This window comes from Haemorhous mexicanus, chromosome 3, assembly GCF_027477595.1.
Source record: "Haemorhous mexicanus isolate bHaeMex1 chromosome 3, bHaeMex1.pri, whole genome shotgun sequence".
Taxonomy (NCBI): domain Eukaryota; kingdom Metazoa; phylum Chordata; class Aves; order Passeriformes; family Fringillidae; genus Haemorhous; species Haemorhous mexicanus.
In genome coordinates this window covers 44,077,369-44,092,165 of record NC_082343.1, presented here as the reverse complement: position 1 = coordinate 44,092,165, position 14,797 = coordinate 44,077,369, and the positions used below count along the sequence as shown (strand labels likewise).

Sequence of the window (14,797 nt, the reverse complement as noted above, 5' to 3'; positions counted from 1 at the left end):
ATTGCTAAATTTATTATGCATTAGACCACAGCTACTAGAAGCTACAGTGTTAGCAAGCATTCAGATCTAATTGACTCTGCATCCAGATTTTTTGTATAAACTAAATATGCTTATAATATCAAGATAAAAACTTGGACGAGCTATCACTGAGCAAACTTAGCAAGATAATTTCCAAGAAGCTATCCATTTTCATTTCTGGCTTTAGTCAGGAATAAGCACAGACAGGCTGTCAAATTAAAAATAAAGTTGATTCAGAAAATAGTGAGAATGTGATGCCTGACAATTTCCAACTGGCTGCCCGACACAAACAACAAAACATCATCCATCTGTAACTATTTACATGAACTTTCAAATTAAGCCTCTACTCTCTAACTAGCAACTACTGCCTAGAGGTTTGAGGCCACATTCAAATTAAAACTTGTAAGAGACACCAAAACATGAACAAAAAAGTTTCTTGCTGAAAACATGTCTGCTTTAATCCTTTATGTACAACAAATACCTATAAACCAATTTTCTCTAGTCCTCTTTCAGGCAGATATAAATACCAAAGCCCAGGAGGAATACCAGTTTACGCAGGACCCAAGGTGAACAGAAGCTGTGCAGTCACACTTACAACAGAGCTAAGAATGAACAAATAAGCTCTTTCTCTTAGCACATCTGTTTTTTGGAAAATGATTCAAAACTACACAAGGAATCATGGAAATACTAGAGTAACACCACCTGATCCTTGCACAAGGTACACTTCTCAGAATATTTTTTCCTTGCTCTTTGTGTTTACTGCATGAAGTCAAGAACTAATCACAGCAGACTGCAAGCTTATCTGGTAATATCAAAAGATGCATCTTTTAAGTCTTTCTGGAAATATATCTAGTAGTGATAGAGGGCAAGGGACCCTTATGCCTTCTTTGCAAAGCTTAAAGTATAACGTTACCTAGAATGTTATAGAGACTATTTCAGAAAAAACAACAACAACAACCAAAAACAAATAACAAAAAAAAACCAACAAAACAAACCAACCAAAACTACAAACCAAAAAGCTCAGAAACCAACATGTTATATTTACCTTCAGGTACAGATTCAGCCCATCTTGGATCAGAGGCAGGGTAATCATCCATTAAGTCCACACTGATCTGAGTCACTGCTCTATCCAGCTCAGCATCAGACTCCAGGTCTGCATTACTTGGAAAGAGCTCAAGTACCATGCTTTGTGCATTGACTATATCTTTCCTGAAATAAATTAAACAAGGTATGCTAAATAAAATCAACCAACAGGGTCATAGAAAAAAAAAAAACCCCTCAGTTAACAGGATTTTCTGATACACTTTTTGTGAAGTTCTTTAGATTATATACATCAAGCATTTTTTGAACTCTCTTTAAACTAACTGTAGATAAAAGGTACTCCAATTCTTTAAAAGCAAGAAGGCTGCACAACTTATAAATCAAAAAAGCACAAGCCAGGAGTAAAGGTACACCTTTTTTATTACCTCTATCATTATAATTATTAAAGAGAAAAGACTCATCACAAAGAGCTAAGCCTAGATGTATCTAGTACTTAAGTCACTAAATTTCTATTGCTTGCTTTAAAATTTTCTCAATCACTCCCTAATGGCAATAGAGGAGAAGCTCATAAAAGCTCTCAGGAAAATGCTTCAGAAAATATAATGCATTATTTTTATTTCCTATCATTTCAAAGAATCCTCTTATTCCTATCAGTAAGTAAAACAGCAAGAAGCAACCAAACACAGACCTTCAAGGTATGAAGTTGTACTTCTATGTAAGAATTATGCAATATATACAAAACCCAGGGATTTGATTTTGTGACTAAAAAATTATAGTATTCTGACTGAGAAGGGATATTGTCAGTCCAACACTGGAAGTATTTATATCTTTCATTAAACTTTCACTTTGAACATCTAAATGACCAAGATGTCTATGAATTAAAAAAAAAAGAAAACAACCCAGTAGTGCATAAAGAAATTGCAGAAAAGGTAAACTAAAGCAAAGGATATTTTTGAAAAACTGGAATAAACTGAATCTTCTATTAAAAAAGAAAGTCCCATCATTACTACGCAGCACGATGTGTCTCTAAGGAAGTTACATGGGACTTTATTAGGTCCTTCCAATCATGAAGTGCCCTCAAAAAGGGTCAACTTGATCTTTCCACAGAACTTCCTATCCCCTCTGAAGATCACTATGTCTACAAAGCTGCCAGAGCTCACAGCATAGCTGGTACACTTTACACTTCCAGTGGCTGCACAACCTTCCATTATTTGGTCTGCATCAAGCCACTGGCCATCTGGACAGGCCTCTGCTACATCTGCTCTGTGGAATACTGCTCCATTCACTTTACCAGACTATTTTTTTCTAGAAAAAAAAAAATCAGAATAACTAATATATACATAAAATTATTATTTTCTGCTAGTTTCATAAATATAACCCAGATTTTTATTGAAATAACTTCCAACTTTTATATTGTTTCACACTGTTTTCCTTACTACCTCCCACTTCCTTCTGTTTCCAACCCCTTTGTACACATCCTCAATAACACTGTTTGTTAACTGTGCTCTCAGACCACAGCTATTCCTGCCACATCCAGCAGCTTCTGTTTAACAGCACTTCTGAACACATGCAGAATTCATGTAAATTCTGTGCCTCTTTACAGATCTTGTATTGGTATCCTTTAGTGTCTGTGACTAATCCCCTTCATTATTTTTTACCTCACAGGAAGTTCTATGGCAAAAGCACTCCTACCCTCTTATCATGAACCTGTTCTTTCCAAATTTTAAGACTTTTTAAGGAGATTAGTCCTAAGAGGGTGTGTGGGTTGTTTGCTTTGCTTTTTAAATACATAAATATTGACAACAGCCCCCTCTAAATAATTAATAATTAAATAATTAATCTAAGCCTACAGATCTGTTTATCTTCTTCTTTCTCCTTTTCCCCCTTTGTTTACATCACTCATCTCAACATCAAACCTTTCAGGAACATCACATGCCTCCCCACACTCCAACTGATTTAATCAGGATAGTTTGACAAATAGAGTAATTTGAACCACTAATTCTTCCACATCAGCCAATCTGGAAAAAAAAAATCATCATCCTGCCCAAAGTCTGCCATACCAGTTAATCTTCATAGCCACAAGTACACTCAAAAGTATTACTGAAAACAGCTAGGCCAATAACAATGAGGACAAAAATTTTTTTCAACAACAAAACACCACTTACTAAAGAATAAATAAGTCAAAATGACAAGTTGAAAATTGTTTCACTGGCACAAACATACCCATAGAATTTACACAGAGAAGTGACAAGTGATTGAGATTACAGAAGTCTGCTCCCTTCTAGCACATATCCCTTTTACACTAGCCATTTAATGCTCTCCTAATAAAGATGTGTGTCATTAAAAAAGCTACAACTAAAATAGCACAGGAATATCCTAACCAAGACAATCTCTTACTCAAATATCAGAGCGCCTCAGCAAACAGTGTCTCAAAAATGAAGTGCAATTTCTACCTGCAGTACTGTAGAAAAGCAGCTTTCAATAATTTGGTTTTATCTTCTTGAGCTATAACTTCTAGCCTACCAGTTGCATCAAATGCAGGACTCTGAAAATGCAAAATAAAAACTTCAGCTGCAAGACAAATAATAATCTTCATTATGAAATGAAAACAATTTTTTAAAGTAGTAACGCCACAGATTTAAAATAAAATTACTCCTGGAAGTAGTTGTGTTTAGTATGTCAAACATAAACCTCTAAGATACATTATAATGAAAGTCACACAGAGGTTTGACCAAAATTCACACCATCTGCAAAGGAACTTACACCAACTTACTGTACCCATCTGATTTTTAATGATAACTATTTGAAGATTCAAACAAACCATTTTTGACAGGATTCAAAAGGTATTCCTGAGTACTATCACCCACTAAAACAGCTTAACTGCAGACAAACTAAACTAGAAACTAGTTTGTTAAGAAAAACACAGTTTCATCAGCTCAATCACAAAAAGGACTTGCACTAAAATACCAGTTAATAGCAACAACTGATTATAGTGCTAGGCCTAGTGATTGACAGCAACACACCTAAAAGGAAAAAATGCAAATTTCATGGAAACCTCAACTGTGAAACAAAATAAAAAAAGCTACTCGAACTGGCAGAGGTAAAAATTTTTGTTTTGAAAATGCCTTCATTACAAGTGTTTGAGTCTCTAAAAAAAAAAAAGTTTTAAACACAAACAAGCAAGGATTTCCACAGTGAAAATTCAAAAGTGACATAAAAAACGACCATTTATACCCTGTTTTCAATCAGGCAAGCAAACAACCATTACCTCACTTCTTGGTCCAGCAATAGAAGAGGACAGGGCATCCTCAAGGTCTTCAGGAAGCACAGAAATATTTTCCCTGGACAAGATAGTGACAAGTCCACTTTTTTTGGCAAAGAAGATGGGAAGGCTATTACAGGAACCTGCTCCTAATATACTATCTCCTAAAATTAGGAGAGGGAAAAAAAGCAAGCACAAAATTACCACTTTATTTAAAAGCCAAAACCTAAGAGTTTCATAGACAATTATTGACTTTTGTCATTAATCAACCAACAGTAATCGATAACTGCACCTGACCTAGAAAAATTGTGGAACTATTTGCTACTCTAGATGTAGACTTCCAGATACTGCAAGTGTTAAAAAAAAAAAAAAAAGGAAGAAAAGAGAAGAAACGAAGAAAAAAATTGAAGATTCAGTTAATTCAAATTCTATGTAAGGACTGATAATCCTGCTGTACTGGAAAACAACTTTGAAGGTCATGGATGACACACCTAGAGACATCTGGCACTGAGTTAACTTCAAAGAAAAATATCAACCCATAGTGAACGTCAGGAAAGAGAAAAACCAAGGAAAAAGCCCCACAAGCAAAAGCCCCCCATCCTTTCATATACCAAGATTGCTTCATTTTGATTTGAAACAGAGTAACAACGTGACTGGCTGTCACATCAGCACTTCTCCATACACTCAAGAGACATTCTCACCTTGAAACATTTAATAAAGGAGCAAAGTACAAAACTGCTCTCCGAGATATCTAAATACTGTAAAAATATTGAATCAAGAGGTACCAACAAAATGTGATTTCCCTCCACAGCAAGTTACCTTGTATGCCAAATATGATTTTTTCCTGTGGTAAGGAAATTCTGCCAGTTCCAGTGGAACAAGCAAACACTTCATCTTCCTTGTAAAGGTAAGCAGCATGGCTGAAGTAATCTGGGACTACCAGGCAGCACAACACTTCATCTTCTGACTGAAATGTTGAATACAAACAATATCACATATGTAATCAATCCCTTAAACATATAAAATTTTAAATGCTAATCCATGCTGCCTGAACTTGTTTTACTTTTAGACAATGAGGTATGGATGTAACTTACAACCTAAAAAACCAAACAAAATCACTTCTAATTTGCCCTAAAATTGTAGATCCTGGGTTTTTCCCCCTTCCATATGCATTATATTTTTGCTAATTTCACATGGAGAGATAAGGAAACAGATCAATTATTGAACAGTTTTCACACTCTTCCTCCGCCTTTGAGCTTTAAGATGCCATTACAGGCAGTGGAGGGAGAGGGAAGAGTGGAAGAAGTTTACCAAAGCAATCTAATGCCCAGGTTTATGCTTCCAGAAGACACAGCACAGACAATGTACTCCACACACAACCAGTGAGTCCTCCCCTCCTAGCAAGCCAGCTGCCCAGCAAGGACCAAAAAATAGACCTCGTAATTCCTTGTCCCACAACAAGAGTCTCAGAGTTTGAGATCTGTTCTAAATGGATTACAAGAGCATACGATAAAATCACTTTGTAGAAACTTTCAAAGACTGCATAAAAATTAAAATAAATCAGATTACACTTATTTTTGAGGGTTTTATCTTATAACTTAAAATGCAAAGCATAAACTTTACATACAGCTAGTATTAAAGATCAAGAGGTGCTGGTACACATTTTCCTCAGAGTATTACAAATACATACTTTCAAGGGAAACTCATTTTCCTTCAGACAAAAAAACTTGACACTGAACTTAATCTTAAATTGGTATCAGAACCTCCACTAGCATACCTGAAAAGTTGGATTATACTGTGTGACCTCCACAACTACATCATCAGACATCTGACAGCCTTTATCTTCTACTGTTATCAGAGTGTAGTAGACAAGACACGGACGATCTCCAGGATGCCATGCTGCAGCGAGTATGACCAGCCCATCACTATTCAACAACAGATATCACACCATTGAGAGATGATTATTACATATTTTACTTGCCCAAAAATTATCAATCAAAAATAAAAAAAAGGTTTTCTAACTACAATCTCAACTAGATATTGGTTAATCTTTTATTCTTCTAGAAAGAAAAACTATGCTTTTTGTTCTTTCAAGTTACTTTATTAACAGTATTCATATTGCAGTACAAAACTGAACCAAGGCAGCTGTAATTTCATGCAATTAAATCAAATGCAAGAGATACTAAATTCTCTGCATCTGCTGGAACAAGTTACAGTTGCTTATCTTTTGTCTTTGTAAAATTAAGACAAAACAAATACACAATCCTGATAAAATGACACTAAAAAAAGTAAAGGGAATTATTATCAGATAAAGATTTGTAATGCTAAGAAGATGATAGCATGAAATATAGGATAACCTAATTACCTAATATAAAGTGCTTATTTTATCAACAGTTCCACCCCAGTAAAATTAAATTGCAATTACTTACATGAAAGTTTTGCAGGAAACAGATTTATCTCAATAATAAAGGTCTTACCAGATGCAAGTGTACCTCCTTACCGATTCTGTTGCAAATCCATGTATTGTACATTTACTCCTCCTTTAATATCTTCATAGTTACTTTCAGATCCCTAAAAAAAGAAATTCATCTGTTGTGTAACTGAATATAAACAGGCTATCAATTAAAACAAACACACTAACCCTTTCCAGCTGGGCTGGCTCTTACCCAAATTGCATCTGTAATATGTTCTTTCAGGATCCTGTTGATATCCCAGCTGAGAATGTAACGTTCTGATGAATCATCAATCTCCCATTTGTTTAGATTTGAGCTTGTTAGCATGTAAAAGCTTGATCTCTCTCTATCCCAAAGAACACTAGAAATCTGCATTGAAAAAATGAAAAAGCTAAAAAGGTTAAAGAAAAGCCTGAATATTTGGACAGAATAATCTAAACCACCCTCAGTCCACAAAGAGTCACTCCCTTGGGCAATCTACAAAAGTTGCACTCAAGAAGAGTATTATGGTAACTTCCAAGAGAAGTCTAATTCTATAGAAAAAAGAACACCTACACTAAAAACATTTACTGTACTTCCGGCCAATTTCTGTGGAGTTCATTGACAAAAGTCAAGCCAGTCATCAACCATTGGCAGTGCTAAATCAGAAAAGAAGAATTACAGGGTGGTTTCTTCAATTAGTAATGAGCTATCACTAGAAAGGGGCAGGACATGCAACCATTGCGTATTCCCCAGAAAGGACTACTATTCCAAAGTTGCCTTTTATTCAGAGCTAAAGAGTAAGCCAGCATTAGCCTTCAGAAACATACAGATTTATTTGGTTTCTGGTTTTATTTCGAATTTCAAAGAAATATAAGTAACACAAATGAGCTGAGTGAGTCATGTGTTTTCTGTCATCATACATCTTTATACAATCTTTTCTTTTTCCTTTCTTAAACACAGGCTAGAAATTACAAAGAGAAATTAAAGAAGATGAATGTTTCTCAAGCTTACCACTGCATCACTTCCAGGAGACAATATACCCAGGAAAGAAGAAACCTTTCTACCAATTCCAGAAAACATGCCCTGCCCCTGTGGCAGGGCATGTTGATGAATCTTGCCAGAACCATCAGGTATCAACCGGACTAGCTGACCTCTGGAAGATGATAAAATAAAGCTTCCCCCCTAACAAAAAGAGAAAGCAACTACATTAAAAAAGACAACTACATTAAAAAAAATTTAAATCTCGTTCTAGAAAACTCTACTGTCAGCTAAAATGCTTTATGACAGCTCATATGGGTAAACGCTGAACAAGACACAAGACATCCTCAGAAAAAGACAAACATCTCATGGGTACTTAGCACTGGCAGAGACTCATTTTCTTAGCTTTATAGCATTTTTAGCCATGAAATTCAATTACAGTTAAACAACAGAACTCTCACATAATCCTTGGAATCTAATGACAAAAAATAGTTACCGTCACCACATTTATTGCAGATTTAAGACTAATAAAGTTGAGCATACTTTTCCACTTTTAGATTAGGAATAAAACTGGTATTTTAATATAAATCATACTGTTTTACCTTTACTGCTGTGAGGAAACTGCACAGAGAGCCTCCAAAGTCTGTGAAAGTGTCTGTAAAGGATCCTTCATGTGCAAGATTGGGCCAGTAGCGCACAGAACCTTCACTGGTAGCAACCATTATTGCCAGGGACTTGAAGGGAAAAAGCAATTAAGAGAACAGGCAAGATGATGATGATGAAAATAATAATATTAAATCAGACTGCAGCTCTAACTTAAGTTATTTTACACATCAAGGCTGCGGGTGACAAAGACACAAGAGGGTAGCAAATATACATGGATGCACACTGACAGACCTGGAACTGAATCACAAAAACATTCTGCAGCACAACTTAATTTGTGCAGGGAATGTTATACACATTTATTTTCCTAATGAACACTTTCTACTGGTTCTTGTCCCTGGTAATTCAGAGTCTGCTGCTGAAATACAAACAAAACTTACAGTTGTAAAACAGAAAAGGGCCTATGGAGAATTTCAGATGCCAAGAGTTGAAAGCTATTATGGAAGGCTTCAAATGCAGATTATAATTTAGCAAAGAAACTGCTCTAGTGTCTTTAAGAGAAATAACAAATCACATGGCATCTCTTCTCTTCAAAGGCATAGGTCTACAGCATAACTCAGGAAATCACAGACACCAAATTAAAAGTGTGAAGCAAGAGACTGCTCAGGTAGACATTTAGAGAAAAGCACTGCACTTAATCTACTGGTTGTTTAAAAAAATGTAAAAATCACAGAACAGTAGAAGAACTGTAGATGGGAGTTGTTATAGAGCTCCTTGGAGTTTTCTAACCAATTTTTTACTAGACACTGACTTTCAATTCACAAGTTAAAGAATGATGAAATCAAAAAATACAATAAAGTTTTAGAGTTAGGTGTATTACTTCCTCTTCAAGTAAGTCAGAACATGTCAGGTTTCATGAGATAATCCCAAAATACTAAGATTGCATTTTATCATCTGGAAGAATAAAACAACAACAAACCAAAAGAAAAGATTGTATTACATATTCTGTGCTGCTGCTTACTTCCAAGCACAGCTTCTTACCCAGTTTTATCAGATCATCACATATATTTACTGAAATCTAAGCTGAAAATGAGAGGTTCTTTTAATGAATGATAGTAACAGACACATTAACACACTTTCAGAAAAGAACTGATCTTCGAACCTCACCCTCTAATACAGTAACTCAGGAAAAAAAAACCACTTAGGAAACCAATCAGTCAGGACAGATTAAGTCTGTCCTTCCAGCGTCAAATTCCTTACAGAGACCAGCCAAGGGAGGGTGTTGGGGTTTGCCTCTCATCTATGGATACTGGGAATTAATCCACTGAACCATGTTTTCAGCCAGCACTTAAACTGCACTTGGGCTGACCCCATTTTGATTGCCCTGGTGATTGTTAACACAACACCTCTGAGCTTATTGCCTTTTTGTTTGCTATGAAAGCATGTCAAGTAGTCCTTAGAAAAACTATCATTTAATCTGATCCTATAGGATGCACATGGTGCAATTTAAAAGGACTAGCAAAGTTTGTTTACTTCAAAAGTATTTACTGCCAACTATCAATCCTGACCTTTTGAATAGATAGCATACCACCAAACGTATTCAAATAATTTGAATATATCCTTTTGACAAGAAAAGATATATTCAAAGTTATTCTTAAGGTGATTTTAAACACTAAAATTTAAAATTTGATCACCTGAAGAGAAGGTGCTTCGCCTGAAGAATTGAGACAGGATATAGCTGCTAAACTAGAACTCCACTGGAAGTCACTGGGCGGCAGCTGCAATTCCTTGCACAGAGATAACTGGAAGAAAGAAAGAGATGTCATAATAAATACGAGTCTGTAAGAACTTATTCCTCTGCCACAAAATCTTTGGACTTTTTGACCCTGCTAAAAACGACATTTCAACTAACCCAGACACAGTGTAAGGGAAGGAAAAAAATGTCATGAAACAATTTCAACAAGGTAGTCACAACCAGCAAATGGCTTAAAAACATATTTTCATATTACTGGTTTTCTTTAGTTATTTCTGAGTGTTTCTCACAACACTGCCAAGGTGACAATTAAAACCGAAGAGAGGTATATAAAAATTATAAGCTCTTTCAAAAGCTTGAGTTTCAGTTACTGTTGTTAGCATGACTTCATATCAATCCTGCTGCTTTTGGGGGAAAACAGACAAACTCCAGCTGGAAAAAACCTCCAACCCCATAACTGCATGACCATAGTTGAAATAGCATAAAATACAGACTTTCCAGTTTGATTCTTTAGTTACCTTAGCTACTGCAGATTGACCAATCTTCCAAATAATCAGCCTCTCCTTATGAACTAGCCAGGCCCATCCACTTTCATCCACTTGAACACTCAGCTGGTCATCAGCTACATAAAAAAGTAACTTCTTTAAAGCATTCAGATTTTTAAAACACTGCAGAGTAACGTTTAAACCAATAAACTTTCATTCTTATATGAAAATAAGAAATATTTTCTATTAAACTACTTTTCATATTAGAATTTCCATCTATTTGATTAACATATCAAATTACTACATCTAGTTAAAAAACCCACTTAATAAACCCTCAACCTTTAAGAATGAAGAGACAACCCCAAAACCCATTTCCATGTATTTATAGCAGATTATAATAGCTTTGTAAATCACTCAACAATTTTAACATAATTTTTAAGATACATATTTGGTTCCTCTTGTATCTACTATAAAGGAAAAACTTATCCACAGAGAAAAAATTGTTCAGGAGACCAATTTTTTGAACTCAGGGAAAGGTTTGTATCATTAGGGCTTTTGGAAGAGATAACAAATGGGAACTGAAATAAAGAAAAATATTAAGCATCCACTCTAGAACAGAACAAAATCAAAAAAGTAAAAAAGGTAAGAAAAGTAAAAAAGGTAAGAAAGGGCCAATAAGTAAAAGCTACTAAAAACCTATTATTAGCTTTCCTTATACCCTTGGTTTTTTACAATAAATTGCATAAGCAGCACCTGAAGGGTATTTCCATGCATTCACACCCACATGGGCATTATTATAATTACTGTTACATAGATAACCAGGTTGTATTCAAAGCAAGGCACAGACATTTTAGCTTCCTCTGTTATGTCAGCATGTCAATGGCATGAACAATACATTAAGAATTCTCTCACCTGTCAATTTTCATGGGGAAAAATAATGTCAATTCTTACCATCAGCCTTCTTCAGGGCTTCCATAACCTTAACAGGCAGAGAGGATCCAAAAGCCTTAACATCATAGTTAATTGTCTCAGTTGCTGTAGGAAGCTGGATAACTCTGGTAGGAGTCGCTCTTAAACAAAACAAAAAGTTACAGTTAACTTGTTATTGCTTATTCATCAGTTTCAGCAGAAATTTACTTCATGAGTATTTATTTAGAAACAGATTTATGTAAAATAAACATGTTTTCTCTGGGAACACCACCTAGAGCAGTAACTTGGTGGCTTCCTTACAAGCCATCAAGCTGTCATCAAATTCTTTATTTTTAAAGAACTGACTTTGAATATGCATTACTTCACCAGCAACAACTCTTCCGTCAGGAAAAGCTCATCGGAAGCTCTCCCTTGACTGCAAGGACTACTTCCATCCCTAGCTCTGGCACTGCAGGGCAGCACACACTGTGCAACACTTTAAATAGCTGTGGCAGCTCGCATCCAACAGCACTTCTGCCACCCTTAGCTTGCTGTGGAGGCTGCATTTCCTACCACTTATAAAAGCTGCTTTGCATCTTTCCCCACCTTCTCTCTCTGGAAGAGCACACGTCTGTGTTGTCTTTTGAACACAATGAGGTGGGCAAATTTCTCTGCTTTTACAAGTTAATGCCCTCTTTTCATTTGTCCTCACAATGATGTCTCAGACCTCCCTGCGTGAAATGGCAAAAGTTGATTCACAGCTAGTGGACAAACCCTGCACCCAGTTAGCAAAAATTACTAAGCAGACTTGAAGCAAAAGTTCCCCAAAACTGAGCATGGGCAATCCTCTTTATCTCAATTACCAACAAATAGCTGCTCCCAAGAAAGAGATTAAGAAGCCTGAAACTGCTCTGGGGCTTATGCCGTATCTCAGTTTTGATCCCTATGGAAGGGAGAAGACAGGGGAAGAAGCTGGGGAGAGGGGTGGGTGTGAAATGCCTGAACTTTGACTATTTTATCGTCTTTATAAATAAGGAAGTTCTTATAATTTTCATATATCATACTAGTATCACACATGGGCATATTTGAGGAACCCGCGAATTCAAAACATAATAAGGGGTATCCATAACGCCGAACACGTGGTGCCGTATGTGTACGGCTTTAATGTACAGTACTGTAATATACCTCACACTGGCTAGGGCACCTAACAGCGAGGCCGGCTCTGCGGCGAGGGGCGGGACTCACCGCGCCGAGAGGGAGCCGCTCCTCCGCGCCGCCGGCGAGAACAGCACCGGGGAGGCGGCCGCCGCCACGACGGGCAGGCCCTTCTTGCCGCCCGGCCGAGAGAGAGGGCTGGGGGCGGCGCTGCCCAGGGGCCTGCGGGCCGACCCGCCCGGGGTCCGCGGAGAGGCGGGAGTCGACGGGAACATGGCTGTGGATGCAAGAGCGGCGCCGGCACCGCGCTCCCGCCAGGCGCCCGCTGAGCGCGTCACCGCGGGGCGGGGCCGCGCGGGAACGGTCGGGAGCCGCGCGCCACCGGCAGGAGCCGAACGGAGCCGAGTGTGACCGGGAGGAGCTGGGCAGAGCCGAACGGCTCCGGGTGGAGCCGAACGGAGTCGAGAGGATCCGAGCGCGGCGCGTCCCCTGCCAGGGAGCGGCGGAAACCCCGCGGCGGTGGTGAGGCTGCGCCTGCAGGGCGCCCGGCCCGGCCGTGAGGAGAGGAATGGCGATCGCGGTTGCTCCTCAACGCCGCCGGCCCTCAGCGCCAAACTAAACCACGGTCTTCTCGCTCAGGTGTTCCTGAAGCTATCCTCCGTCCTTGGGGCGTTCCCATGAGGATTCACATGAGTGGGTTTAGCTACTATTCCTCGCTCAGTTCATGCGATTAGCTTGTACTAATCAGGTGGATGTGATCAAAAAGCAGCTGTTCAAAGACCATTTGGAAGGACGCATTTTTCAGTAGGAGTTGTCTTGTCTTTAAAATAGTCTATGCATAACTGTGTTTGTCCCCAAATTTCTAATTAAATAAATAAATACACAAAACCATATTCCGTGCAGACCTTGGCACCTTTCACATCTATGGTAAATAACAACCATGCACTACAGCTATTCTATGGTATAAAAATAGATTTTAGCCTTCAAGGGGAACTAATTGCTCAATGGCATAGGTTGGCATGGAAAAGCTTTCAGAAGGTAAGTATGTACCCTCTTGGGGAAGAAGTTTAGTTGAATGTATATTATCAACAAAGAAAATCAGGATAAAATTAAGTAAAAATGGAATATTAAAAAAAAATCACATAACTTTTCAAAATGTGTTCTTTGATAATAGATTCGAGGCTGTTAGGCTTTCTATGTGGATTATGGTCCCCTATGACTGAACCCAAATGCAGATGAGATAAACTTGAGATGGTTCATCTAGCAGGACTGAAGTATGAGGCACCTGTCAGTGTCAGTGCTTTGTCTTTTTCATTCAAATAAGCTCCTTTGGCTTTGCTTTTATGCAAAAAGCGAAATACTAAAATTTAGTGGAGCATCACTATATTGATAGTATCCTTCTATATAGCCTTCATTATACATGTGATGCTAAATCATCAGGTTACTGTCACTTCATCAAGAAAAACAAACTAAACCAAACCAGGAAATGCATGCACAAACAAGGAAATACAGAAAAATCTGGAAGAAAATTCAAGATGACATCCACATTTCCCAACATTCACTATTGGTGACATTCAAATTATTTGAAAACCTGAAAGCTCCTCTTCGCAGCTCGTTCCTATAATATTTAAAATGATGCAGCATGAGCAGTTGTGTTTTTTGATTGAACTCTATCCCTACACAGCTACATTTCCTCAGGGAATTAGTCCTTTAGCTGTCCCAGCTGTGAAAGTGCTCCATCTCCAGGAGAGAGACACAATTCAACAATCAAATCTCATTTTCTACTCAGAAATAACTGATACCAGTTAGAGACTTAACCAGTTCTTGACTGTCCCATAAATATCCCAAGGAGTTTTTTGAGTGGTTGTAACTCGAATAAAGTCTGCTAACCAATGTACCTGCTATGACAAACATTTGCCTTTCTGTGGGCTAGAGCTTTTGCGTAGCTTTTCCCACTTCTCTATCGGCTGCAATACCTGCCAGGACAACTAATGAACAGCAGACATGAAACACTCATTCAGTTCAGCTGCAGGTAATTCCTGTAATCCGTGTAAATACAGGGATAAAGGGGCTCGTTGGATCTCACGTAAGGAGAAATTACATGAGTGAGGATTAAAGATGCAAACCTCTCTAAATACATTAACTAATAGTTGACACT

At 37.7% G+C, this 14,797-nt stretch overlaps 1 protein-coding gene across 2 annotated transcripts in view; it reads right to left on the bottom strand.

The window, feature by feature from the left end:
* The window catches only part of NUP133 (nucleoporin 133), a 29,001-nt gene extending 16,087 nt beyond the window's left edge, over nucleotides 1-12,914 (bottom strand). Inside the window, exons 1-14 of one of the 2 annotated variants that reach the window (XM_059841590.1) lie at nucleotides 12,730-12,914; nucleotides 11,527-11,645; nucleotides 10,609-10,712; nucleotides 10,032-10,139; nucleotides 8,337-8,468; nucleotides 7,876-7,938; nucleotides 7,768-7,839; nucleotides 6,988-7,143; nucleotides 6,822-6,892; nucleotides 6,099-6,246; nucleotides 5,141-5,288; nucleotides 4,328-4,485; nucleotides 3,513-3,604; nucleotides 1,064-1,227 (exon numbers count right to left, since the gene is read on the bottom strand). In XM_059841590.1, coding sequence (XP_059697573.1) covers nucleotides 1,064-1,227; nucleotides 3,513-3,604; nucleotides 4,328-4,485; nucleotides 5,141-5,288; nucleotides 6,099-6,246; nucleotides 6,822-6,892; nucleotides 6,988-7,143; nucleotides 7,768-7,839; nucleotides 7,876-7,938; nucleotides 8,337-8,468; nucleotides 10,032-10,139; nucleotides 10,609-10,712; nucleotides 11,527-11,645; nucleotides 12,730-12,914 — 1,720 coding nt within the window. Of the gene's footprint in view, nucleotides 1-1,063; nucleotides 1,228-3,512; nucleotides 3,605-4,327; nucleotides 4,486-5,140; nucleotides 5,289-6,098; nucleotides 6,247-6,821; nucleotides 6,893-6,987; nucleotides 7,144-7,767; nucleotides 7,939-8,336; nucleotides 8,469-10,031; nucleotides 10,140-10,608; nucleotides 10,713-11,526; nucleotides 11,646-12,729 lie in introns of both variants that reach the window. The other variant, XM_059841589.1, reaches the window with a different exon arrangement.
* Nucleotides 12,915-14,797: the final 1,883 nt, after the last annotated feature.